The sequence below is a fragment of the Oryzias melastigma genome, linkage group LG13 (genome assembly GCF_002922805.2).
Source record: "Oryzias melastigma strain HK-1 linkage group LG13, ASM292280v2, whole genome shotgun sequence".
Taxonomy (NCBI): Eukaryota; Metazoa; Chordata; class Actinopteri; order Beloniformes; family Adrianichthyidae; genus Oryzias; species Oryzias melastigma.
The window spans coordinates 13,502,078-13,526,986 of record NC_050524.1 but is presented as its reverse complement, the minus strand read 5'-3'; the positions used below and the strand labels follow the sequence as shown (position 1 = coordinate 13,526,986).

At 42.9% G+C, this 24,909-nt stretch overlaps 2 protein-coding genes across 6 annotated transcripts in view; one reads left to right on the top strand and one right to left on the bottom strand.

Moving 5' to 3' along the window:
- Positions 1-665: 665 nt before the first annotated feature.
- Positions 666-6,495, bottom strand: c18h3orf33 (c18h3orf33 homolog (H. sapiens)). 5 transcript variants are annotated; one of them, XM_024276758.2, is made up of 5 exons: positions 6,260-6,495; positions 4,152-4,211; positions 2,982-3,141; positions 1,755-1,915; positions 666-1,625 (listed from the first exon to the last, which is right to left on the bottom strand). In XM_024276758.2, the coding sequence occupies exons 1-5, from the start codon at positions 6,275-6,277 to the stop codon at positions 1,368-1,370; spliced, it is 657 nt and encodes a 218-aa protein (XP_024132526.1). In that variant the 5' UTR covers positions 6,278-6,495; the 3' UTR covers positions 666-1,367. The 5 variants fall into 5 exon arrangements, with proteins under 5 accessions (XP_024132526.1, XP_024132524.1, XP_024132525.1 ...); XM_024276756.2 differs by lacking the exon at positions 6,260-6,495 and adding an exon at positions 4,444-5,023; XM_024276757.2 differs by lacking the exon at positions 6,260-6,495 and adding an exon at positions 4,444-5,023 and having other exon boundaries at positions 666-1,622.
- Positions 5,226-24,909, top strand: part of LOC112149205 (mediator of RNA polymerase II transcription subunit 13-like) — a gene marked incomplete in the record, with an annotated part of 20,061 nt that continues 377 nt past the window's right edge. Inside the window, 30 exon segments of the mRNA XM_024276755.2 lie at positions 5,226-6,047; positions 6,751-6,985; positions 8,493-8,661; positions 10,372-10,517; positions 10,622-10,819; positions 11,124-11,318; positions 11,400-11,556; positions 11,634-11,741; positions 11,821-12,525; positions 12,599-12,815; positions 13,458-13,488; positions 13,596-13,717; positions 13,806-13,896; positions 13,975-14,171; positions 14,269-14,468; positions 15,629-16,518; positions 16,597-16,764; positions 17,572-17,795; positions 17,865-18,060; positions 18,136-18,514; positions 19,493-19,709; positions 21,796-21,987; positions 22,071-22,294; positions 22,371-22,513; positions 22,591-22,749; positions 22,834-23,016; positions 23,093-23,247; positions 23,925-24,089; positions 24,216-24,316; positions 24,400-24,909. Coding sequence (XP_024132523.1) covers positions 5,982-6,047; positions 6,751-6,985; positions 8,493-8,661; positions 10,372-10,517; positions 10,622-10,819; positions 11,124-11,318; positions 11,400-11,556; positions 11,634-11,741; positions 11,821-12,525; positions 12,599-12,815; positions 13,458-13,488; positions 13,596-13,717; positions 13,806-13,896; positions 13,975-14,171; positions 14,269-14,468; positions 15,629-16,518; positions 16,597-16,764; positions 17,572-17,795; positions 17,865-18,060; positions 18,136-18,514; positions 19,493-19,709; positions 21,796-21,987; positions 22,071-22,294; positions 22,371-22,513; positions 22,591-22,749; positions 22,834-23,016; positions 23,093-23,247; positions 23,925-24,089; positions 24,216-24,316; positions 24,400-24,532 — 6,366 coding nt within the window.

Genomic DNA, 24,909 nt, shown 5'->3' with positions numbered 1-24,909 from the left:
CGCTGAGACCCCCTTCACCCTGCACCCCATGGGGCTCATCGCAGTTTGGCCTATTTTGCAGACCTCCTCCTCTTCTCCTGCAGATGAAGCGTGGACAGCAACTATACCGCGAGTGCATTGTTCTGTAGAGATTGAGGAGCCACATGAAGACCATAACCACAGACGTATGCAAGAAAATATGCATCAACTTTAGGATTCTTCAAATGTTTTAACTTATTCATGTAGTTAAATTTTAAATAATAAGGTGCCACCATTCCCATGAGTTAAAACATGTTGTTGAAATTAAACCCTAAATGGACCGGCTTTTCAAGTACGAGAAGATCCCCTTACGCTTCACATATAAGGATCCCATGAGGACCAATATAGACTCCAGCCTTTAGTTGGCTTTGTGTTTCACGCTCGGTGTTTCTATAGCAACAGCGGACAAGCAGACCCCCCCATCTTTTTTTTTTACTATTAACATACACCACCCCCGACTTAAATTAAACTGGATGCCTCCCCAACACACACATTTAACTGCCCTGTTGGGTCTCCTGATGGGAGAGGTGCTCTGGGATTAACCGTTCATCCTGAAATATTAATTTTCACTGCTGAATTAATTAACTTTTTTACATTTACTAAAAATATTTCTCAAAATCGTACGAAAATAAACACAATACCAACAATTTAATCTATGCAATGTTACTTTTTTATTGAAAATCATTCACATTTTGTAACTCGTTGAGCTGAACAACTAACTTTCTTATCGAAGTAATTTGACAATGTAGCTAAACCATCTCATAAAAGTGTGAGAGGCGGAGCCAAATTTGTGTAATGGAGGCGGAGCCAACCTAGAGTAATGCAGGAACAGCTAGTTTTATTTTGCAATAAGGAGAGCAGGCTTTGTGTGATCAAGATAGAACCAGCTTAGTATTATGGAGGCGGAGCTAGTTTTGGATGACATAGGCAGAGAGAGAATTGTATGATCAATATGAAACCAGCTTTGTGTTATGGAGGCGGAGCCAATTACTTATGAGAGAGGAGAAGTCAGCTTCTCCTGAAAACTGGCGACTGACTTGACTTCTTTTCGTTGGAGCCAGAAGTTAGGCAATTTCACAAGTGACGTCACACTCACCATATCCATTTCTCATTATACAGTCAATGGATTTAATGCAAACAATCAACTTCAATCAATAAACAAAGTATTTTCATTACCTCAAAAGGAAAACTGCATTTCAGGAAATATATGAACAAAAATCTGAATCTGTGTTGATAAAAACTATAACAGTTATGAGTTGTTATACTCACTTAAGGAATGCAAAAAGATAATAAAAACATGAATAACTAGCAATGACTTTCACAACTTTTTAACACACCATAATTATTGGTTAGGAACGTTTAAAGATTGTCTTCATCAGTCTGATTATAGAGCTGTCCCTGACAGCCTTGGAAGTTCTCTCCCACAGACTCTCCTCTCTCCAAAAGCCCCGTCCCTTCTTCTCAGCTTTCAGCTCAGCCTTGTGCAGCCGTTTGTGCAGGCGCCAGTACAGGGGGGTGTCAGGCAGCACTCCCACAATAGGCGCAGTGCGAGCCAGGCCAAGCTTGAGGACCTCTTCATTCATGCAGTGGCCCCACATTGACCCCTGCTGGAAAGATGGAGTCATTTTTAAAAAGTTTTGCAATTTTAAGATATTCGGATTTAACAAACTGTTTATATTTTATGCGTTTGGCGTTTGAGAATTCTGTCGTTTTGCTACAGTCAGGAGAAGCCTCACCCTGCTGTGAGACACCAAACAATGCAAAGCGTTGTCTTCTCTGCTGATAAGTTTCAGCCACACCACCTGGGCAGGTGCCAGGGTATTCTGCAACCATGTCTGCCCCTCTGGGGTCAGTTCCACTCCTGCCAGATGCACCAGCATTGTTGAAGTGGACACATCTGAAGAAGATAATGAGAGAAGACTTTATTAACGTATTATTAAATGTAAATATAGTTTAAAAACTACAGTAAATATCTGACAAGAATTTAAAAAAACATAACTAAGAACACACATTAAAAATGGTCAAAACAAATATGTGAAAATGTCCCTATAAAAACTAGTAATTGACAAAAAAAGATGATACTGCAGGTTATATAAGACCAACAGTCCATGAGCACCATTATTTGATGGGACAATAACAGGCTTTTCTTCCACTCAGTCATAACAAGATCACATTAATCTGACTCTATGAAGCAAAACTGCCACACTGACATTTTTGTGTAACAGGATAAGAAAAAAAAGGTCGTTCAATGCCATCATGTCTGATTTGTTCAGTTCACACTGAGAAGAGTCTGCACACAAATGTAAACCTTTATTTATATTACCTGAAAAATTATTAAAAAAATGTTTTTTGTTGATTTTTTAAATTAAATTGCTGGAGAGACATGAGGTATTGTGAATATCTTTAATTTTAGCGGTAGAGAACGTAGCTGTTTCTTGTTGATTTTAGACAAAGGTTTTAATTTTATTATTTAAAAACTCACTAAAGCCATTAATACTTTTGAACATACACATAATAATTTACCTTTGGGATCTTAAACGTAAGTAGAGCGAAGAAACTTAAGAGTCAAATTTAGCTTAATCAGACCTAAAGATGCAGTTATGACAAAATAATTAGAATTTTAGCTAAAAAATAAAAAAGTATTAACCAAATTTTCAAGCTAATTTTCCAGTGACGTTTCATTTTTTTTAATGTCCTTCAAAAATAAAAAGGGCTGTTAAAGCAGAAGTCTGATTTAAATTTGGTTTAACCTTATAAGGGAGTTTGTACAACAAATAAAAGAAAAAAAAAATAGTTTTACATCTATGAAAATGTTGATATATTTTGAGGGCACAAAGGTACTTATAATTAAACAAAAAAAAATACCCTTTCCTCAATCATGAGTTTGTTTTGGGAAGATTTGGCGTTTGATCAGAATTCATGCCTTTCTGGATTCACTTTAAAGAATCCCCCCTCCGTCTTACCCCTATGTTTGGACAGTAATGTAGAGAGAACAGGCAGATAAATTGGCACATGTTCCACTTCAATTCCTTTTTCTGTGATCGAATGAACTTTCCCTCGCAGGCTGACATTCCTCTCAATGAAGCGAGCAGGGATCTCACGTGCAGCTTGAAATTTTGTGAGCTGGGGGAACAAAAAGACAAAATCAAGCAAATATATTTTTTTAAGCTAAATTCTGTAACTTGTACAAGTAGATCAGAGAGACGTGAAAGACAGATATTATGTTATATTTAACCTCAGATGTCTCTTGAGAGTCTAAGAATACCTGAGGGAAAACAGGCTAATTTTCTAGTCACGCTTGAAAAATATTAGTCCACAAAAAATATCATTTTCAGGGTATTTTTGAGATTTCAGTCTAATTCTCTGAGTTGGTTCTTCAAACTTTTGTCTTCTTAAAAATTAAACGCATAACTAAATATCACTTTTTGAGAAAAATGTGGCATATTTTGGCTAATTTACCATAATCTTAAAGGCCACATTAATAAAGCTGGTATCTGTGTTATACAATGGGTATTATGAGACAACAACTTGATGCCAGGATACTACCACTATGTGTACCTGTTTAGCATGAATAGAATAGAATAGAATAGAATAGAATAGAATAGAATAGAATAGAATAGAATAGAATAGAATAGAACTTTATTGAGCATATAAAGGAGAGACTATTTATAAATGTGTGACTAGATAAATCCACTTATATTATTGACACCAAATGGTTAGAGGTTCCTTGCATTGATTTAGAGGTGAGGTCACCTTCAACTAATTCCTTAAACGGAATTTTATCCATGTATTTATTGCATTTTCTTGTTTTAATTTATATGAAATGTATGAAAGCTAACAGAAAAGCATCATAATTGGATCAAAACTGTATGATGTTTAAGACAGGATGTGTAGGTTCTGAATGAAAATACTGCAGTTTAAAATGTGTTCCTTTATATAAGTTTCAAATATAATTTATTTAGAAAATTATTCAATAAATGAGTTTGTATTTTTATTTTTGATTTTTTGGCTTTGATGTAGTCTAATGATGCATTTTCACATAAAAATATTTGATTTTTACCAGAAAAGTTTTTATATTAGAGTCATCATAGGTCTTTTTTTGTACCTAAAAGGGAAATGTCTCCATGTCTTACCAGCTTGATGCTCCTTGCTATTACTATCACTCCAGCCACTGCCAGACAAGTGCTGATGTTCTGTGAGACAGGACAGGTACATTTGATTTGCAGGGACACAATGCAATCTAATCCTTCTTCAGCTGCTGTGGAACAACATGGAGCTAACTCATCAGGCTACAGTGTGTTCAGGAACATTCCATTTTTTCTTGTGGAAGCTACCATCGACTCAAGCAAGGGTCGAGCTTCTCACGTTCAACACATCACATGCGCACGCTTTTGTTCGCATGTCTCAAACAAAGAAGACTCCTACCCGCACGAGCGAGATATTTTCATCTGCGATCTTAGATATTAAAGACACGATGTTGTGGGACGATTTGTTTCCATTAACTGTTTGACGCCTGTCCACTGCTGCTGCCTCACTTTCTGTTTCTCTGGAAGACTCCGGCATGTTGTTGACATTTTCTCGATGCATCTGAAGCCCCGCCCACTGGGGGGGCGGTACGTCTTTAAAAGGCTTGCGCAGAGTCTCCGCCCCGTGGTCTGCTTCGAAATGACAGGATGGCTCTCGAGTGCGCCTCCTGAGTACATTAAGTTGACATAGAAGCCCCTAAAATTAGAGTTATATATTTTTGTACGTTCGCCATTAAAACGGCGAACTATTATTTGTTGCGTTGGCATTTAGTGGACAGTGGTTTTATTTGTGCACTGATATTAAGCTTCGTACAATAAACCTATGACGCACTCGCCTTTGTCTGTGCAGTCTAACCTGGATTATTCCATTCCTGGAAAATGGTTGAAAGAATTTAGGTTGTAAATGTTTACAACTTTAACTCGGTCAATTTCAATTCTAATAATAGCTTCTGTTTGATTGCACCCGAATTGCTTAAAATGAACAAATATTTGACGATGACAATACAGTGAGACACACAAAGTAATAAATATCACCCAGGAGCCACCACTGTATGACAGATGCACAGGAGCTCTCATCTTGTAAATTGTGAAGTCATGGAGCTACTTGCAGTCAGATGACGCCCCCATTACCACCTAGTGGCCAATGGGAGTTGAGAGGCAGAGTTGTCCTCCTGGCCGCCATTAAAGAATTCAATCCATGTACTGAAATAATGGAAATCTGCAGGAACCATGGAACAGCCAGAGAAGAGGAACCACCGAGTTGTGTCGAAGATTTGACACTTCGTCCGTTTTAGAGGCAGTTTGATTATGACGGAGTACTGCTATGGTTTTAGAAGAAAGGAGGGTCGGGTAGCTAATTGTTTTATTTAGCTAGCAGGCTAGCGTTGGAGCTCTGGTATGTTAGCTTGTATGCTAGCAGGCTAGCACAGATCAGGGGGAGGGGAGAGTTCCTCTGCTTTGAAATTGTTTCAGATCAGCTAGCTGACGTTAGCATTAGCACACCAGGGACTAACATTTTAAGATGAAGTTTGTTTTTAGTTCTCGAGTTGGCATTTCTTATCGCTTTTAACTTTTCCGACGTTGTATTCAGCGATAGCCTGTCCATGTTGTGTTAATGCGGACTGTTTGATGTTATAGATACTGGGGTCGCAAGCTTGTGGCTAACCAAATCAGACAATACATTTCAAATAGGATTGATGAATCGAATAGCTATAAGCCTACAGTTGACGCTATCTGGCTGCCTGTCTAACATTAGCTTAGCTTCGAGGTTAGCAGTGGCTAGCGCCGGTTAGAAGTTGCCCGACTAGCTCAAGCTAGCAAGCTGCGCTTTAACTGCATATTTACAACCGAGCATCGCTGCGCCGGCGATAGATCGGCTCTTGCCCCTGGGGTGATTGAGACAATGGACTTTAACGTTACGACTGCGCAGTGAAAAGGATGAGTTCGTGCTTTGTACCAAACGGGGCCAGTTTGGAGGACTGCCACTCCAACATCTTCTGCTTGGTAAGTCTCTTGCTCAGCTCGCTAGCTAGCGTTAGCCGTAGTACCAAGAGGGCCGGGGAAAGCCATTTTGGCTAATAAGGCAACAAGCTTTGTAACGTCAGTTGCAAGCTGGCGTGAAGGCATCGGGGCCTGCAACTTGCAAATCGTGATCATCAAACTTTCATAACAGATAGCGCACACACGGCATGGAAGCTAATAAAAGGCTCGCTCACGATTATGGCACGATCCATTGTTTACACTGGTTTTGTAACAGGAACATCAAGCGTTACTTATGTGATAGTAACAGGTCGGGTCAGCAGACGGATTACTCCAAACTCATCTAGTATTTTCTAAATTATAGGATACAATTTAATATGTTTATTTAAGAAAGTAAATCTTTTTTGTTGTTGTTGTTTTTTCACATTTTACCAGTTTAAATGATTTTCTAATCAGAGTAGTTGTTAACTTTAACATAACTCTTAATTTATGTTCTTATGAAAATAAAACACAAATATCCCTAAAATGTAAATAATACTAAAACATGTAGAAATGTTGCCAAACCCCTTTATCTTCTACATTAGTAGTTCTAGAAGACTTTGTTGACAGACTTGTTTTCACAGGTGATCAAAAGCAGACACACATAGATAGATCTGCTGTCACCACTTATTTTAATACACTTATTGGTTGATAATTCTGACTTTATTCTCCCCTCTTATTTCCACAGGCGGATTTGACTGGAATAAAGTGGCGACGGTTTGTGTGGCAAGGACCCACCTCCTCGCCCATCCTTTTCCCGTTTACTGAGGAGGACCCAATTTTGTACAGTTTTAGCCGATGCTTGGCAGCCGACGTGCTGAGCGTTTGGAGGAGACACCACACCCAGGGTCGGAGGGAGCTCTGGCTCTTCTGGTGGGGGGATGACCCCAGTTTCGCAGAGCTCATCCACAATGAGCTCTCGAGTAAGTGAAAATAACATTTGACTGTTTTCTCTCTTGTAATATTTGATTGATGTATAAGGATGTCAATTTTGTTTAGTTTTTGAAACTTTTGTAGAACTTGGTGACATGTTTAAAGCTTACGATGATTGCCTTTATTTTGAAAATATTCATAACTTTTCTTTGAGGATTAGGTAAATGTGCAGAATCAGCAAATGTATCAGTAGTAAAGGTGATGTAGTGAGTTTGTAGAAGATTCCAGTTTAAGGACATAACAATCAAGTCAATAAAAATCCTGAATCAAAGTGAAACTGCTGCGTAACAGGATGAGAGGGATCAAACCACCACAAAACATTTGCCGTGTGACGACTTCGTCACAGGGACCAACCACATTACACTGCAATCTTTTTTTTTATTTTGGTACTGCAACAGGTTTGTCAGGGAACTGGTACTTTCGAGACACATTTAAAAGTCGTAACTCACGCTTGTTTGTGGATTTTCCAGATACTTTTTTCTGATGGCGTAGCAGCACTTTCCTTGGTGTTATTTTTGTAGCTTTCGTATGCTGTGACTCACATTGATCGAAGGGGTTTTTGACTGGTGAAGCTCATTCTTCCAGGCATCTCTAAGGAAACAGTGACAACTCGTATTACTGTCATAAATAAAGGGAACTGCTAGTGTTTGAGTGATGGTGAAATATGTTCTAATCTTGCTTTAATTTTGGATATTTTTTTTTTTTTTGGAGGGAAGGAGAGTAAACTGTTATGAACTTCATAGGCTTTGAGCATCTGTATGGTGTGTAGATTTAGTTTTCTTTTGAAGTCAAGGCAGTAAATAACAGGTTAAAAGGTGGACTGTGTTTTTTTTGTGGGGACAATTTATAGGCATTGTTTTGTGCTAGTTTACTGACTAGAAAAAACCCAGATCTGTGGAAATGTTGTTCATGTTTAAACACGTCAGGTGTTCAGCGCTGAGGCTAATCATTCTCAACTCTGGCAAATAAACCCTTTTTTTCTTTTCTTTTTTTTTGAGGCAAAGTCTGATAAGTCACAAAAGTAGGTCTTGATTTCAAAAACCTGCTGGAATCCACATTATCTCCCCAAACGATTCAGGCGTCTGTCGTGATAGTTGTTGTTCATGTTTGTGAACTATTGCTTGTTGACATTGGCATCTGGAACAACAACAGTCCTTTGGTAGCTGACACACTGACCATGTCTTATCGCATGCACGGTCTAGTGGTAGTGGCAGATGTCAAAAAGTTTGTTGTGACAGATATGGAGTTTGAAAAACTTGAGCTGTCAAAAACGGAGGAAGTCTGATTTGTGGCTGAAAGACGAAACACTTTAATGATCCCAAAAACATGCTGCCATTATGATTTTTTTAAGACTCTGGATGTTTGTTGTGTTACTTGTCAACTTTTAACAAGTCAATTTAAGGATCATAAATTGTGTCAAATGGAATGAAGCTTTATTAAATCGCCTTTTGTGGCAGGAGTTTTGTTGAAGTCACACGGATGTCTGTCTTGTTTCAGGTGAGGAGGATGGTGAGTGGGAGAGTGGCCTGTCCTATGAGTGTCGAACACTCCTATTCAAAGCCATTCACAACCTGCTGGAGCGCTGTCTCATGAACCGGGGCTTCGTTCGGATCGGCAAGTGGTTTGTCAAGCCATATCAGAAGGAGGAGAAAATCATCAATAAAAGGTATGCACATGGCTGAAAATAGCCCGATATATGATCTAATTTGATTCAGTTAAATAACCTTTTTTTATGTATTCTAAAACAAATTGGGATTTTTTGGGGGGTTTTATAAAACAGTTTTTAAAAATCTTGTGGTTTAAACTTCACAAAGTTTGAAATTGAATCAATAAACTTTAATTTTTTACATTTAAAACTAGTAAAAAAGATTTTATTCAAACCTAAAAAATATTTACATTTTATGAATAAATATTTATTTTTCAAAGTGATATTCTGTTAGATTAAACATTTTAAAAACTCACAACCCAGAGAAAAAAGAACACCCTATAAACCTCAGGTGATTGGCCCAAAGGATGGAGTCAATTTATTTGCAGCTCCACCCGCCCCTCACTGTTTGGATCTGCATTATACAGACATTCAATTTCTTACATTTCTAATTAAATCTTTCCAACAGCTTTTATTGCACTGTTGAGCTTTGAGCAGGTGCGAAAGTAGACCACATTCCCAAACTGATAAAGTAAAGAATTAATTGAAATATTAACAAACCTTCAGACCTGTGTTCCAGCCCATCATTTAAGCAGTGGATGCTGTAGGTGAAAAACTAGCAGGGAAATGTAACAAGTGTCAGTTTGACTGAGATATTTGACTGTACAGAGCTTTTCTTTTAACTTTTTTACTTTGTTGTTGGAAGCATGCAGTAGTTTTAAATGACACAAAAAAAAGTTCAAACTAGAGAGGAGGCGCAAAAACTCTTGTTGTAAAGAGATCATCTATTCTCTTCTGACTATAGGATCTGCAGCCGTGAGGCTCCAACGCTCATCCAGCTGTTTTTTTAAGATGGTTTTGATGTACCGTTTTGAAAAAGCCCTCTAAATATGACGTTAAAGACGGAGCTACTCAAGCTAACAATGAGCCCACCAGACTGACACCTAATTACGCCCTTTGTAGGATACGTTTGCTCCAGGTTTCTATAAACGCGTGAAGCGCTCACCATTCCCTGTGACTGAGTGATGCACACATTTTTAGACCTTTGAGGGAAAAGTGAACTAACGGACGGTCGTTTTAATCTGCATCTGAATCCTGGATTGAAGGCCATGAAACCCCAGCAATGAAATGTTTTTTTTAAGGGGGGGGTGACTTATACTTGATGTGAAACTCTGCGGCTTTTCTCCATCTGGCAATTTCTCTGTTTGTGTCCAAAGAGCAGCAGTTTAATTTCTTGTTTACCGGTGTTTAGTTTCTGGTTTTGAATAAAGGAGGGCATGGGTGTCGGCCTTCTAGGGCAACATCTTGAAAAAAAAAAGGTTTGTCAGTCTTTCTGTCGCCGGGTAAACACAGCAGTCTGTAGAAAATGCTGAGTCTGCACCGACTGTAGGTGCATGTCAACAAGGTCTATTTTAGGACTCTGGACCTCCAGCTATAGTTAGAAGCAAAGGTGTGAATCGCCTTTATTTTTACATGTGGAGTATCTCATTTTTGAAGCCTTTGTGGGACTTTGAGAAAGTTCTGATTAGCAATTCAAAAGTGTGAAGATGTGCAGTACATGTATCCTTTGATTGACAGGTTTTCTTCACACTCATATGAATATGTGGAAGATTCTAGTCAAATACTTCATGCAAAAGTGTTAACCGTCTAGAGAGAAGACACATCTGCAGATGTTTGTACTTTGTTTTCATGCGTTTTGCTTCTCTTCTCGTCTTCTTCTGCCTTTCGTAGCGAGCACCTGTCCTGCGCGTTCACCTTCTTCGTCCACGGCGATAGCAACGTGTGCACCAGCGTGGAGATCGCTCAACACCAGCCCCTCCAGAGACTGGGCGAGGAGCACCTCAGTCTCGCCCAGCAGAGCTCCAACCCTTTGCAAGGTGGGGATTTTTAACAAATTGACTCTTTTAGGGGGGGGGGGGGTTCCCATACTTACTTCCTCATACTTGTTTTTAATTAACTCCGCCCCCTCCCTCCCCTTTAGTTATCCTCAGTCCGTACGGCTTGAACGGGACCCTCACCGGCCAGGCTTTCAAGATGTCCGACCACCCTACTCAGAAGCTCATCGAGGAGTGGAGGCAGTTTTATCCCATTGGTCCCAACCCTAAGGAGGTCCATGAAGATAAGATGGAAGACACTGATTGGGAGGATGACTCCCTTGCAGCTGTGGAGGTCCTTGTCGGTAAGACTTAATAATAATTTGATAGTGCAGCGGTGGGGGACGGGATTGCAAGCAGGTAAGAGTTTAAGCTTAACGTATACTAAACCTTTTGGGTAGCGGGGTTTTTGTCTGACATGAGAAGACAGTTTCGCTGTTTAAAAAAATGAATGTTTTGTGGTCTGGATTAATTTCCACTTGAGGGGAGCATTTTTATCAAAAAAATTACAAAAAGTGGTTTTATTGTCAGGATATAAAATCGGCAACTGAATTTAAATGTTTCTTTACTTGATTTGTTTTTTTCTAAACATTTCTAAACATCTTCCAGCTGGAGTGCGGATGGTTTATCCTTCCTGCCTGGTGCTCCTCCCCCTGCTGGATCTCCCCACCGTGGTATCTCAGGGCTCGAGCAACACTCCAGGAAGCCAGTGTGCCGCTCAGCAAGGCCAGGCCGCGCACAAAGACCCTGCCATGTCCTCCGTCACCCTGACTCCTCCCACGTCGCCGGAGGAGGCTCACACGGGTACGGCTTTCACCCGGTCGGGATTGAAACACCTGATATTTGCTGTTATCCCTATAACTCCTCTCGTCCCCTTCCCCTCAGATTATCGGCCCGCCCAGAGGTGGCTCAAGTTGTCGTCTGCATCCGATTGCTACAACTCTAATAACAGTCTTCACGGGGGGAAAATCCCTCGTGGGCTCGCCAGCCAGATGGTGGAGTCGGTGTGGCAGGAGTACAACACAAACCGCACAGGGAGCAAGTATGTCACGCCTTACATAAAAAAAAAATCGCATTTGTTCCTCAATTTATACTGATGGAGATTCTAACAACCACCAGGAGAAAGTTTACAACTTTGACAAACGGGGCCGTTGAAGAGGAACCAGATAAAACGGCAGTCTGGAATTTTGTGGAACCAGCACACAGACCGCCATGTAACTGCTCAAGGTACTCAGAGGAGAGCTAACAGGTTTACCATCAAACGATTGAGCTTTATTAGTGATGCTGTCTTTTTTTGCTCACGTAGACATAAGAATCTGAAGCAGCGATGCAGCAGCACCTCAGGACACCCGTCTTCGTCTGGCCAGCCCGCTCAGCCGGCCGCCAAGCACAAGCTGAGCGAGAAGATGGAGAAGGGGGAGAAGCAGCAGCGGAGGCCGCAGACCCCCTTCCACCACCGCAACTCCGTCAGCGAGGAGCTGTCCATGGAGCCGCAGACGCCGCGGCTGTGCTCCCGGCCGCAGGAGGAGAGCTCCTACCCCAGCCTGCACCACGTGGACACGGTGCCCAAAGCCCCCATGCTCCACGCGCACGGCCTTCTCACCGACCTGGGCTCGCCGCCCCCGCCTCCCCTCAGCCCCCACCCCTGCGATCACGCAGAAAGCGACATGACCCCGGGCGGCATGAAAACCTGCTCCACCCCCATCCACCAGCCGTTCTACCCGCCGTCCGTGGAGCCCTGCCTGGTGCCGCAGAAAGGCTCGTCCGGGGAGTCTCCTTTAGAGAGCATGCCCATGCCTTTGCCCTTCCCCCCCGCCTACAGCGAATCCATGGAGCCCACTGTGTTTGTGGGCTCGGCTATAAACCCCACGGAAGACTCTTCTCACAACCCCTGGAGATACTTCAACCTGCCGAGGAGGAAGGACTCCAACTTCGTGACGCCCCAGCTACCGGTGGATAAAATCCGCGAGGACAACAGGGGGGGAACTGAAACCCCGGCCTCCGCCACAGAGTAAGTGTTGCTCCTTAATCCCACTGAAGCATCCGTTTATTCCCTCTTTTCCTAACGGCGCTCCTTTCCTCAGAACTATGTGCGACTCATCGCAACCCCTGAAGGTGTCCCAAGAGCTGGTGAGGACCTACGCCCAGCGGAGAAACAGCCATCTCGTCTCCATCGGGGGGGACGAAGAGCACGGCGAGGAGCCCGACCCGTACGCCTTTGTGGAGGGAGACGAGGAGTTCAGCTTTATCGAGAAGAGAGACAAGGCCGCCGCTGAGAAAGAAGGCGGCAAGAAACACAAGGTAAAGATGTTTATATGATGAGTCCTGTTTGTTTCAATACACAAAAGTTCATTATAAACTAGTGTCTTTCTCCTTTACTTAAACTTAAGCTTAAAATCGTGTTTTAAACATCTTATGGGATTTATTTTTGATAATGGAGGATGAAAATTAACCTTAAGATTACATTTCTGAGTTTCTTTTCTGTATTCAAATCACTAGTAGATGCATAGATTATGACCCATAAACAACTCTGAATTGTTTTGTGAATTTTAAATAATTCATAATCACAAATTTTGTATGATTTAAGTAAAAGTAACAAGCAGAGCTAAACACAAAGCGTTTTTCACGCTGACACTTTCGAAGAGCACACAAACATGGCTGATCTTCCAGGTCTCGTCATCCGACCGGCCCAGACTTTGCTTAAAGCGACCGTTTGGAAGCATTTTGGCTTGCTATATGCCAACAGTCCTGCCCACAACACAAAGGCGAATTTCTGATATACTCCAGTCGTTTCACAGAAACTTTGTCTACAAAAATGACAGATTTTTTTTTATCTCCTAAAATGGGAATGCTTCTAAAATGTATCAAAAGATGATCAGAGTGGGTCTTTCCTGAACATTTTCAGAAAACTAAACTGTATTTCTCTCTGTCTTAATTTCCTAGTTGGATGAAGGAGCTGGAACTGGAACAGACGGTGAGTTTTCCTTTTTTTTTTTTTTCTTTTAACCTCTTACCTTAAAAGAAGAAAAATAATGTAGATTTTTTTTTAATCCTAAAGTTTTCATTTAATCTCTTCTACAGACGGTCAGGGTCCGTCAGGCAGCAAACCGTTATCCTCCACCAGCCTCATCCACGAGAACGACCTGGCCGTGTCCTACAGTGACCTGGACAAAATTTTCAACTCAGATGAAGATGAACTAGCAGTATGTAAACTGTGATTTGTTGCAAACGATCGTCACTGAGTCTTCACTAACCTAACAGATTGTTTTTGATTTCCTTTGTGTCTCACAGCCGGGATCAAAAAGAGCGGGAATTGCTACGGAGGGAAAGTTTGGGAGCAAAGAGACCAAGCCAGCCTCAATCGATCAACTGTCGGGTTTAAGTACGGATGGATCCATTCTTGTCTTTTCTGATTTTTTTTAATTGTGAAACTAAATTTCTTTTTCTCTCTTTGGACTAGGTTCAGTAGACCTGCACGTGATGTTTCCCACCCCTCCCTCTGCGGAGAACCAGGGCTACTCCCCCATGAACTCCGGGAGTAAAGACACTCTGGAAACGGGGACGGGGCTCACCCTGCTGGACGGCAGCCAGCTCAACAGCCACTTTAAGATGGAGGTGGAGGAGGGTTTCTGCAGCCCCAAACCGTCGGAAATAAAGGTACAAACGCGGGGTCACGACGAGAATGGGGAAACTTGAAGTCGAGCTGCAGTTTTTCATTTTTTGAATCCAACTGTCATGCTTTGTCTGCTTTCAGGATTTCTCCTTTGTGTACAAGCCAGAGACGTGTCAGTCATTCATCGGCTGCTCCATGTACGCTCCCCTCAAGACGCTACCCAGCCGTTGTCTTTTGCCCGTCAAACTGCCAGGGGATTGTGTGTACACGCCCAGCTGGACCATGGGAAAATTGGACCTGATGCCCCAAGTATCAAACGTGAACCTCCTCATCAAAGACGGGTAAGTGGACATTGGTTGATTTTCTTTTTTTCTTTATTTTTTCCCTGTTTTTTTGTCTCTTGAGTGTTGGGTCAATTTCAAATTGCTTCCCCTACATTTATCCCTCCAAGTGGGGAGAGATGGAAAAACTAGTGTCTTCAAAATCGAACGTTACTACTGGTCGATGATGTCATCAAATGTCGCAGTCATCTATGTTAATGTGTAGCATCCAGCGCTCGGAAAATACATGATATCACTTTTAAAACGTTAAAAACTATGCAAAAAACCCTCAATATCTGCATTTAAATGTAAAGCTCTGTAGGGGAGCAACGGTTTGGATTCTGGTGTATGATTGTGTAGTTGAGGAACGTCATTTCTTCCCAGCAGAGGAAGAGCAGGCATAACTTGTCTTTTATCACAACAGTCAATAAAATCCACCTTCCATTCAGAGCTGTTTGTCCATCACTCTTTCTGTTTCATCCCAGCTGTTGTGTGAAAACAGTTCCAGATTGTTGCTTTAGGTGTTGACTACTTTAGAAAAACAGTTAAAGGGACGGTTCAGATTGTCTTCCAGCTTCAATTTTTGACACATTCATAATCTGCTGGATCAAAAAAAAAAAGCACAAAATGCTCACAGTAGTGTATGTCTATTCACCTTCAGCCTCAATTATTACACATTCTCTCCTTTGCCTTAATTTATCCAGCTTATGTAAGCCTCAGCACTTAATTTCCCTCTGGTGTTTTTATCCACAAATCTCACAGACGTGGAATTGAGCATTAATGATTTGGAAAGTTAGGCTGCCTCATGAGTTCTTTTGCAAACGGCATGTTTTTTTCTGCTCGCAATGATTTAAATAAATAAATACTTTAATTTAAAAGCCTAATCTTAAGATGTCCTCCGTCATGAGAAAAACGCTACAAGAACATGTTAAAAACAACATTTTCATTGGAGTGTGTTTTTAAATGCAACTATAAACAACCTAATTAGCTTGTTCAACATGATGCAGCTTAGGGGTTTGGCCGTTGCCATGACAACGACAAACCCTATAATTAAGAACGTAAACTCCACCTTAGAATATTTCCAGATGTGCCTCCACAGCTATACGTTTGTTACTGTAGACACATGTATGGACGGTAGTAGCTACAGCACTCTATAAAGTTTTTTTTTTTTCCTGTTCTAGGAATCTCCCGAGTGTGGAGCCAGACTACAGCCAGACCTACACCCCCCAAACCCACACGCCCTTCCTGCCTGGCAGCGCCCCGCCCAGCAACAGCGGCACCGGCATCTTGCCCTCTCCAGCCACCCCGCGTTTCTCCGTGCCCACACCGCGCACCCCACGCACTCCTCGCACCCCCCGTGGCCCGTCCAGCGTCCAGGGCTCCCTCAAGTACGACAACTCTGACCTGTATTCGCCAGCGTCCACCCCCTCCACCTGCCGGCCCCTCAGCTCCGTGGAGCCAGCCACCGTGCCCTCCATCCCGGAGGCCCACAGTCTCTACGTCACCCTCATCCTCTCCGAGTCGGTCATGAACCTTTTCAAGGACTGCAACTTCGACAGCTGCTGCGTGTGCGTCTGCAATATGAACATTCGCGGCGCCGACGTGGGCGTGTACCTGAAGGACAACGGCGACGCCCAGTACACGTGCACCTGCGGCTTCAGCGCCGTCACCAACCGGCGCTTCGGCCAATCGGCCGGCCTGTTCCTGGAAGACGAGCTGGACGTGGTGGGACGCGGCTCGGACGCCGGCCGGGACACGGAGCGCTGTTTCGAGGAGCTCAGGCTTTCTGCATCACACAAGGGGGGCGGTCCGAGGGAAAAGTATCCAGACGAGCTCATCCTGCTGCTGCAGGATCAATGCACTAACCCGTTGGCCCGCATGGCCGGCGTGGAGAGCTCCAAGCCGAGGTCCGCCCTGAGTTCATTCCTGCGAGTGGAGGAGCGAGACTGTTATAACGACTGCTACATGGCTCTGGAGCACGGCAGGCAGTTCATGGACAACATGTCCGGAGGCAAAGTAGACGAAACACTAGTGAAAAGCACCTGTCTCCACCAGTGGCCAAAATCCAAATGTATGTGCCATTTTTCTTTTTTTTTTTTTCTCTCTTTCCTGAAATGGAATCACCTGAGACGTTCTTCTCCTCCCACAGCAGCCGACATAAGCAAGCTGTTCTCTCAGGAAGTGCTGCGGGTACTGCTGTCCCTCCAGCCGGTCCTACAGGACACCATTCAGAAGAAGAGGAGCGTGCGCTCCTGGGGCGTTCAGGGACCTCTCACCTGGCAGCAGTTCCACAAAATGGCCGGAAGGGGGTCGTATGGTATGAATAAACCTCATCATTCTCCTATCTAGGGCTGCCACAAACGATTCATTTGATAGTTGACTAATCAGGTCACGGGCAAAGTAGATGTAAAGCACAGATCATTAGCTCTAAACTAACTAAAAACTTTTAATGAATAATTCAGCTTCTGTCCTTCATTAGTTTCTCTGATTAAAACAAGATTAAATAAAATGAGAGAGATGAGGAATATACTTTCCATCAAGCTCATTTTGATAGATGACCTTTGACCCTACACCATCCATCAAACTCAGTTGAGTAAGAAGTAACAATTTAGTATCAATTTTATATATAAAGGGTATAAGGGTCAAAGGTCACCTGTCAAAATGAGTTTGATGAAAAGTATATTCCTCATCTCTCTAATGAGGTTGGCATCTGAAACAAGAAACTATTCTTCACTAAGGATAAAGTTTTGGTCTTACTGACTGAAATAATGAAAAAAATGCATTTTTTTTTTGGTGCAGAACGCTCAAACTTTGTTCAGATTTACTACACTCGGACTCCATATAATGTAAAGTAACAACTAATCGAATCTTAAATTAGCCGTAAACTATTTTAAAAGTTGATTAGTCGTCGATTAGTCGACTAATCATGGCAGCCCTACTCCTGATTCAAAAATATTTTTAACAAATTAACACAGAGCTCCAGTGTTTATGTTCTTTGATTTACAAAAAATATGAAATACTGAAAAATGTAAGAATTACAGTACGTTAAAGATTTTGTGTTTAAGCCTCACCGGTGACGCCTGAGGTGTTAAAGTGTTCGTCTTTTGTCATCTCTTCACCGTAGGCACAGATGAGTCTCCGGAGCCTTTGCCCATTCCCACCTTTTTGGTCGGCTACGAGCACGACTTCGTGGTGCTGTCTCCTTTTGCGCTGCCATACTGGGAAAAGCTTCTGCTGGATCCATACGGCTCCCAAAGGGATGTGGGATACGTCGTCATCTGCCCAGACGTCGAGGCTTTGCTTCGCGGCGCCAGGAGCTTTTTTAAAGATCTGAGTGCGATGTATGAGGTACGGGTGCCGCCCAACACGGCACTTTCACTTTTTGAACACAATTCAAATGATTTTTTGCTTGCACAGGCGTGCCAGCTGGGCCAGCACAGGCCCATCTCTAAGAGCCACCCAGAGGGCATCGTGACGGTCGGCTCCACAGAAGGCGCTAATGCGGCTGAACAGCCGCTCAGTGACTGGTTTCTCAATCTGGCTGCCAGAGAAGGAAACAATGAGGCCTTGAACAGGCTAAAGCTCTTCGCTCAAGTGTTTCGCCATGATCTAGGTAACTTATTGATCAAAAACCGCTGCAATCGAACATGCAAATGTCTCATTTTTTCCTTTTTTTTGTTTTTATCAGCTCCCTATTTGTCAGAGCAGTCATTGGACAGCTCTCTGTTGTCCCAGCGCAATAGCACCCCAGCTTCCTCCTCCTCCTCCTCCTCCTCCTCCTCGCAGACTTCCAACACCTCCTCAGGACTCCAGAGCACCAACACTACCAGCACCGGCTCTGCCCAGCCTTCCCAGGTCAACAGCACCGCCCCTTCCTCCGCCCCCTTAGGGTCTCAGACCATCGGTGCCATGGCCTCCTCCAAGCCAAGCGTGTATTCGCCGTTCGGGTCAGCGGGCGCTCAGGGCAACGCAACTCAGAACGGACCACAAATGAACTCGCAGGGGGGAGCGGGCCCGACGGAAAACGGGGCCAGCCAACCTCAAGGGTCCACAGAGACACCGGAAAGGTAGCTGACCGTCACTTATCGGTGCATTACAAACAAAAACAATGTTTTGAAACCTTTTTAAACCTGTGCTGACTTTTTTTTTTTTTTTTGAAAAGAGAAGTTATTTACTTTTGGAAAAGATAGTCTTAGACTTTAACTCACATGTGTCAAAGTCAAGGTGATTATATCCGGCCCTCCATATCATTTTGTTTTATTGTTATTAATTACCTGATGCTGTCTTGTGTTTATTTATAACTTGTATAAATTTGACAAAATATATTTTTATGGAGAGAAGAATATTGAAAGAAATTTGAGGGTTAGGTTGGTTTATTCCTGAATAATATTCCTGCCTTTTTATCATTCATAATTATGTTAAAAAGTTGCGTTTTTAAAGTTTTAAAAATTGGCATTAAGCTAGCTTTTTGGACTATATTGGCATTTACTAAGATTTTTTAGGCTGTTATGGAGTTTGACTATTATTTCAGCTACATGCTAGCTGTTTTGGCTAACCTATGTTTTTTTCCGTTTTTTTTAGACTAATTTGGCATTTAGCTAATATTTTAGCTGGCTATCAACTTCAGTGATTTCAGCTATTTGCTTCATCATTTTCAGCTAATGCACCAACTTTTTCAGCTATTAGATTCAGTGTTTTCAGTTATTAATTTCAGCGTTTTCAGCTATCAGTTTCATAGTTTTTAGCTTTTAGCATCTTTGGCTATCAGCACTAGCATCTTTAGCAGCCAAATTCATCTTCCAGAATTCAAACTAGCATTATTGCAATTAATGCTATACATGTAGTTCATAATTAAAAAGTTACAGCTATATAAGTTTAGTTTTAGTGTGGTCGATAAATGTTTATCCTGTTCGGCCGAGACCTAAGGTGTGTTTTGGATTTTGGCGCCCTGTGCGATTGAGTTTGACACCCCTTCATTAAGTGGGTTTATTTTCCTTAAAAAAATTTTTAAAAGTAACACACCCATGTTGACTTCCTGTAAACAGCACAATGGAGAGAGACAAGGTGGGGAAGCCGACAGACGGGGACTCCCACGCCGTGTCCTACCCGCCCGCCATCGTCGTCTACATCGTCGACCCCTTCAGCTACGAGGACGCAGACCGAGAGATCCACTCCAGCACCTTCACGCTCGGCCTGCTGCGCTGCTACATGGAGATGCTGCCGTTCCTGCCGGCTCACATCAGGAACGTCGTCTCGGTGCAGGTACTGCTGCTTCATAAAGTCCAAATACATTTTTTTTAAAAAGAGCAAAGACGTTTTTGCTGATGTTTTAATGAGCTGTGTTACCAGCAGGCAGATGGAGGTTAGAATGAACAGGGGAAGTCATTAGCAGCCTCTAATAGAGAAGGTAACTGCCACACCTGTCATACAGCGGCGTGATATTACATCAACACGCTGCAGGGAGTTTAGGAAACCCAGGAGATGCGACTAATGAGCTAATGGTTTTATTATTGGCCCAACAGCAGCGGAGAGCAGCTTTCACACACATCAGTGTAAACGGGCCTCTTTGAGAGGAACTCGAACGTACTTTACAGCTTCTGATGCTTCTATGCTGTCTACACATCAGGTAGAACAATGAGAGGTGGTCCGTTTGATGTCAGTCAGCCTTCTATCCGGAATGTTATCAGGATCCAATAATGTTGGCTTTCCGTAGAGTTAGATCCATCACTAACGATCTCAGCTCAGCATCCGTCCAATGATGCTCACAAATCACTCTTTTTGATGTTTCTATCTTTACTCATTCTTCATATTTTATTCACTCTACAACCTTGTCATGGAATCAAATCTCGCTCTGATCATTTTTTTGTTTGGATGTCCTGATTCGATCACATGATGGAAAATCTGGCCCGATCACGAGGTTGATGGCTCGATCGGTATCTGTTGTCTCCCCATCAGTATTGGATGTTTAATTTATTCTTATTATCATCAGCGCTTTATATTTCAAGCTTATTATTGCAGATAAATGCTCCACTCGAAGTCTGCATGTCATGAACAGATCACGACATGTTGTTGCTGGAAAGCGCAGCAGAATGCAGCTCCAGTTCAAGCAGGAGGCTAACAAGAACAGTTCAATCAAGCTAACAGGATATTCAATAAATCTTTTAAAATTGCTTTAAATTGACAGCAAGTGTCTCTACTAGTTTGTTTTAACACAAACAACATCCTACAAATGCATTTCAACAGAAAAAAGATCAGGATTTTGTTTATTTTTAATGTTCTCCCGGCTACCAACAGAGATGGCTGCACAGCACCTGCTAACCGCTAAATGCTAGCTCCATGATTTAATCCCTTAAGACCCGAGCTGTTTTTTGATGTGCCAGATTTATTTTTATTACAGAAATAAAAGTTGACAGAACTGTGATGATAAAACAAAAAAGTGTTGTCTTGAAAGGTTGAAAAATAATCGCATAATCTTAACATTAAATAGCTAACGATATCAGCTAGTCATGAATACTTCATCATATTTATGCCACAACACAGTCATCATTCATTTTTAAGAATTTTAAATAAAGATATTAACTACATTTGGTTAAAAATGCTCAAAAGTTCTCAAGTTATTGAAGCTAAAGTGACTTAATTTTCTCATATGACTAATTATCTCCAACATTTACTAAATAACATCATTTTTTTTAGGTATATGTTGCACTATTTTTACTTAATTGTTAAAGCTACTTTACAGACGTGCTCTATTTAAGTGTTAAATGATAAAAGGAGGTTAATGAAATAAAAATAGGAAACAACCTAAATATGTTTATTAAATGTGTTCCATTTTTAAAATGAGTTAAAGAAGTATCAGATCAGCACTCGGTATCTGTAGATACTCAAAATCAAATGACTTTTTTTATCTACTCTGAAAGTGTTCCTAGAGGTCTTTTAATTGTGATTATGATGTTTTTAGCCCAAATCTGAAAACTTTTGCTACAGAGCGGTAGGAGTTGTGGGCGGGACCGTTGGCTTGGAGCAGCCCCGCCCCCCTTTCCCTTCCCGTTTCCTGAGAGTTCAGAGCAGGGAGCTTTATTCTCTACGTTAAATACTTATAAATATAGTTTTAAGCTTTATTTACTTTATGGAAGTCCTTCATTATCAGAAAAATGCTACAAGAACATGTTAAAAACACATTTTTATCAGAGTGGGTCTTCTATTTTTTATTTGGGTGGAGCTTTCTTCCATTCTGGTAAACATGGAGCAAGTGGCACCACCCACCAATATCAATGACTCTCAGACAGAAATCCGACCAAACCGATGGTCATGTTTGGTAAATTTGCTGACGTTCCACTTCTCTTGTCAGATCGTCCCGTGCCAGTATCTGCTGCAGCCGGTGCACAGCGGCGAGCGCCACCTCTACAGCCAGCACCTGAAATCGCTGGCCTTCTCCGTATACACTCAGTGCCGCCGGCCTTTACCAACCTCCACCAACTTCAAAACGCTAACGGGCTTCGGGCCGGGGCTGGCCATCGACATGGCGCTGAAGAACCCAGAGGTGACCCACGTAGCAGGACGCCGCCCATCCACAGACACGCTGCGATTTTCTGTTTCACGCTAACGAGTGTCCTTCTCCCACAGCGGCCGGAGTGCCTGCGCCTCTACACGCCGCCCTTCATCCTGGCTCCGGTGAAAGACAAACAGACCGAGCTCGGCGAGACATTTGGCGAGGCGTCGCAGAAGTACAACGTCCTGTTTGTAGGCTACTGCCTGTCCCACGACCAGCGCTACCTGCTGGCCTCCTGCACTGACCAACACGGAGAGCTGCTGGAGACCTGTATCATTAGCATCGATGTACCAAACAGGTACAAACCTCACCTCACCTCACCGCCAGACTGTTCTGTGATTGATGTGTCACTCATTCCTGACATTTCGTGACAGAGCTCGCAGGAAAAAGGGCTCCGCCAGACGGGTGGGGCTGCAGAAGCTGTGGGAGTGGTGCGTCGGCCTGGTTCAGCTGACATCGCTGCCGTGGAGGGTAGTGATTGGACGACTAGGCAGGATGGGGCACGGCGAGCTAAGAGGTACGCCTTCCTCCTGTAAACACATGCAGACACGTGCTTTTCCTCCAAATCAACCCGGAGCTGCTTCCTCTTTCCAGACTGGAGTATTCTGCTGAGCAGGAGGAACTTGCAGTCCCTCAGCAAGCGTCTGAAGGAGATGTGCAAGATGTGTGGCATCTCTGCCGCCGACACTCCCAGCATCCTTAGCGCCTGTTTGGTTGCCATGGAACCACAGGGCTCCTTCGTCATCATGCCAGGTGAGGAGAAATAAAACCACTGAACTTTATGCAGGAATTCTGTCAAACCTGGCAACCCGCTCACTCCAAACACTTCCTCCTCAGACTCCGTGTCCACGGGTTCGGTGTTCGGCCGCAGCACCACTCTCAACATGCAAACGTCGCAGCTGAGCACGCCACAGGACACGTCCTGCACGCACATCCTGGTGTTCCCCACCTCCGCCATGGTGCAGGTCAACACCAACACAGCCGAGCCCATCGACATCAACTTCAACCCCATCAATCCTGGTACGTTCCACTGCGGGCGGAATCAAGGAATGAAAAGCTCGACAGTCACAAAAAGCTGAACTGGTTTTCTTTGCAGACGGATCAGACGGAATGGGCTTTCTTGACCTTTTTGGGAACGACATGGACCATGACATGGACCCGGACCTCATCAACATCCTGCCCAACTCCCCAACCACCTCCCCCGTTCACTCTCCTAGTGGGCACTACCATCAGGGAGGAGATGGAGGGAAGGTCTGTGTGACTCTCAATAGAGGAATTCTCAACCTTTTTTTTTTAATCCTGACCCACAAGGGCAGGGATGGGCAAACTTTTTGACTCGTGGTCCACAAAGGGTTCTAAAATTTGACAGAAGGGCCGGACCAGGAGCAGATTTGTGGCGGGTTTTGGTAATTTACCTCTTAAGAGAAAGAAATAACACAAGATCTGGGGAAAAACATGACTTAATCTTGACTGAAAATGACATTAAAACACAATATTTTGGATTTTTTTATTTCAAAATTGTGGCTTTTGTTCTCATTTTAGTGCCATTTTAGCCAATGGTTTGATTGAGTTGCGTTCATGTGCTGTTGGGATAATTGGAAAAATTAATGTCCAACTTGGAAATCACACATGAATATCAGAAAATCAAAAAAACTCCAAACACTACATGAATACAGAATAGATTTCTGTGCCTGAATAAATGTGAATTTATTTGTAGTGCGCCATCTATGGGGAGACACCTGAATTACAAGGAAAATAAAACAATACTGGTAATCAAAGTTGCTTATTCTGGTTTGGTGGGCCAGATTAAATAGTTTAAGGGGCCACATATGGCCCCCGGGCCATAGTTTGGCCACCCCAACACGAGGACAACATTTCTCTAATCACACCATCGTCATCCGCTCGCTAACCTCATTACCGTCCTGCAGGGCCCGAGCGCCGATCGAATGGAGTCCCACGAGGAAGCGCTCAACATCCTGCAGCAGCCGATGGCTTTGGGCTACTTCATCTCCACAGCCAAAGCCGGACCACTGCCCGACTGGTTCTGGTCGGCCTGCCCTGAGGCCCAGAACCAGTGTCCACTCTTCCTGAAGGTGAAGATCCATGTTGAATTTTGTGTTTTTATATCTACAAAAGCTTAATCCTGGCTGTAAACACTAAAAACGGTGTGATTTTAACTCTCTAAAACACACTCTTTTTTTTTTTCTTTTCCCCCCCAGGCCTCCCTCCACCTGCACGTGTCTTCTGTCCAATCAGACGAGTTTCTGCACAGTAAACACTCCCACCCACTTGACTCTAATCATACCTCTGATGTGCTCAGGTATGACCCTCAGTCTGGATACATATAACAGATAATAGTTTTGGTTGTCACTGTTCTAACTCTCAACCGTTTTTTCCTACTAGATTTGTTCTAGAGCAATACAACGCCCTCTCCTGGCTGACGTGCGACCCTGCGACCCAGGACCGGCGCTCCTGTCTGCCTGTTCACTTTGTGGTGCTCACACAGATGTATAACTTTATTATAAACATGATTTGAACTCTTTTGACGGCGAACGAACTGCTGGAGGAAAAAAAAGAATCACTGAAACTAAGGATTTTTTGATTTTTTTGAAGAATCACAGACACTTAAAAAGGACCTCAAACTCCCATCAGGGCAGCTTCGGATCAGGACGCCGTCCTCTTCCAGCCCCACACACACACACTCTTCCCGGTGCGTCTCGCAGAATCCCGGAAAAGTCCCATCCGATCTGATGCCAAGAATCCATTTTAGCATTTTGGGTGATCAAGGGACGTTTCGTAAAAAGGAGAATTAAAAATGTCTTTTTAACGACTGTAGATTGCAATCTATGAAATTTTATCTTAATGAAATGCCTGCATATATTATTTATTGTAAGTTTTTAAATGTGGAATTTT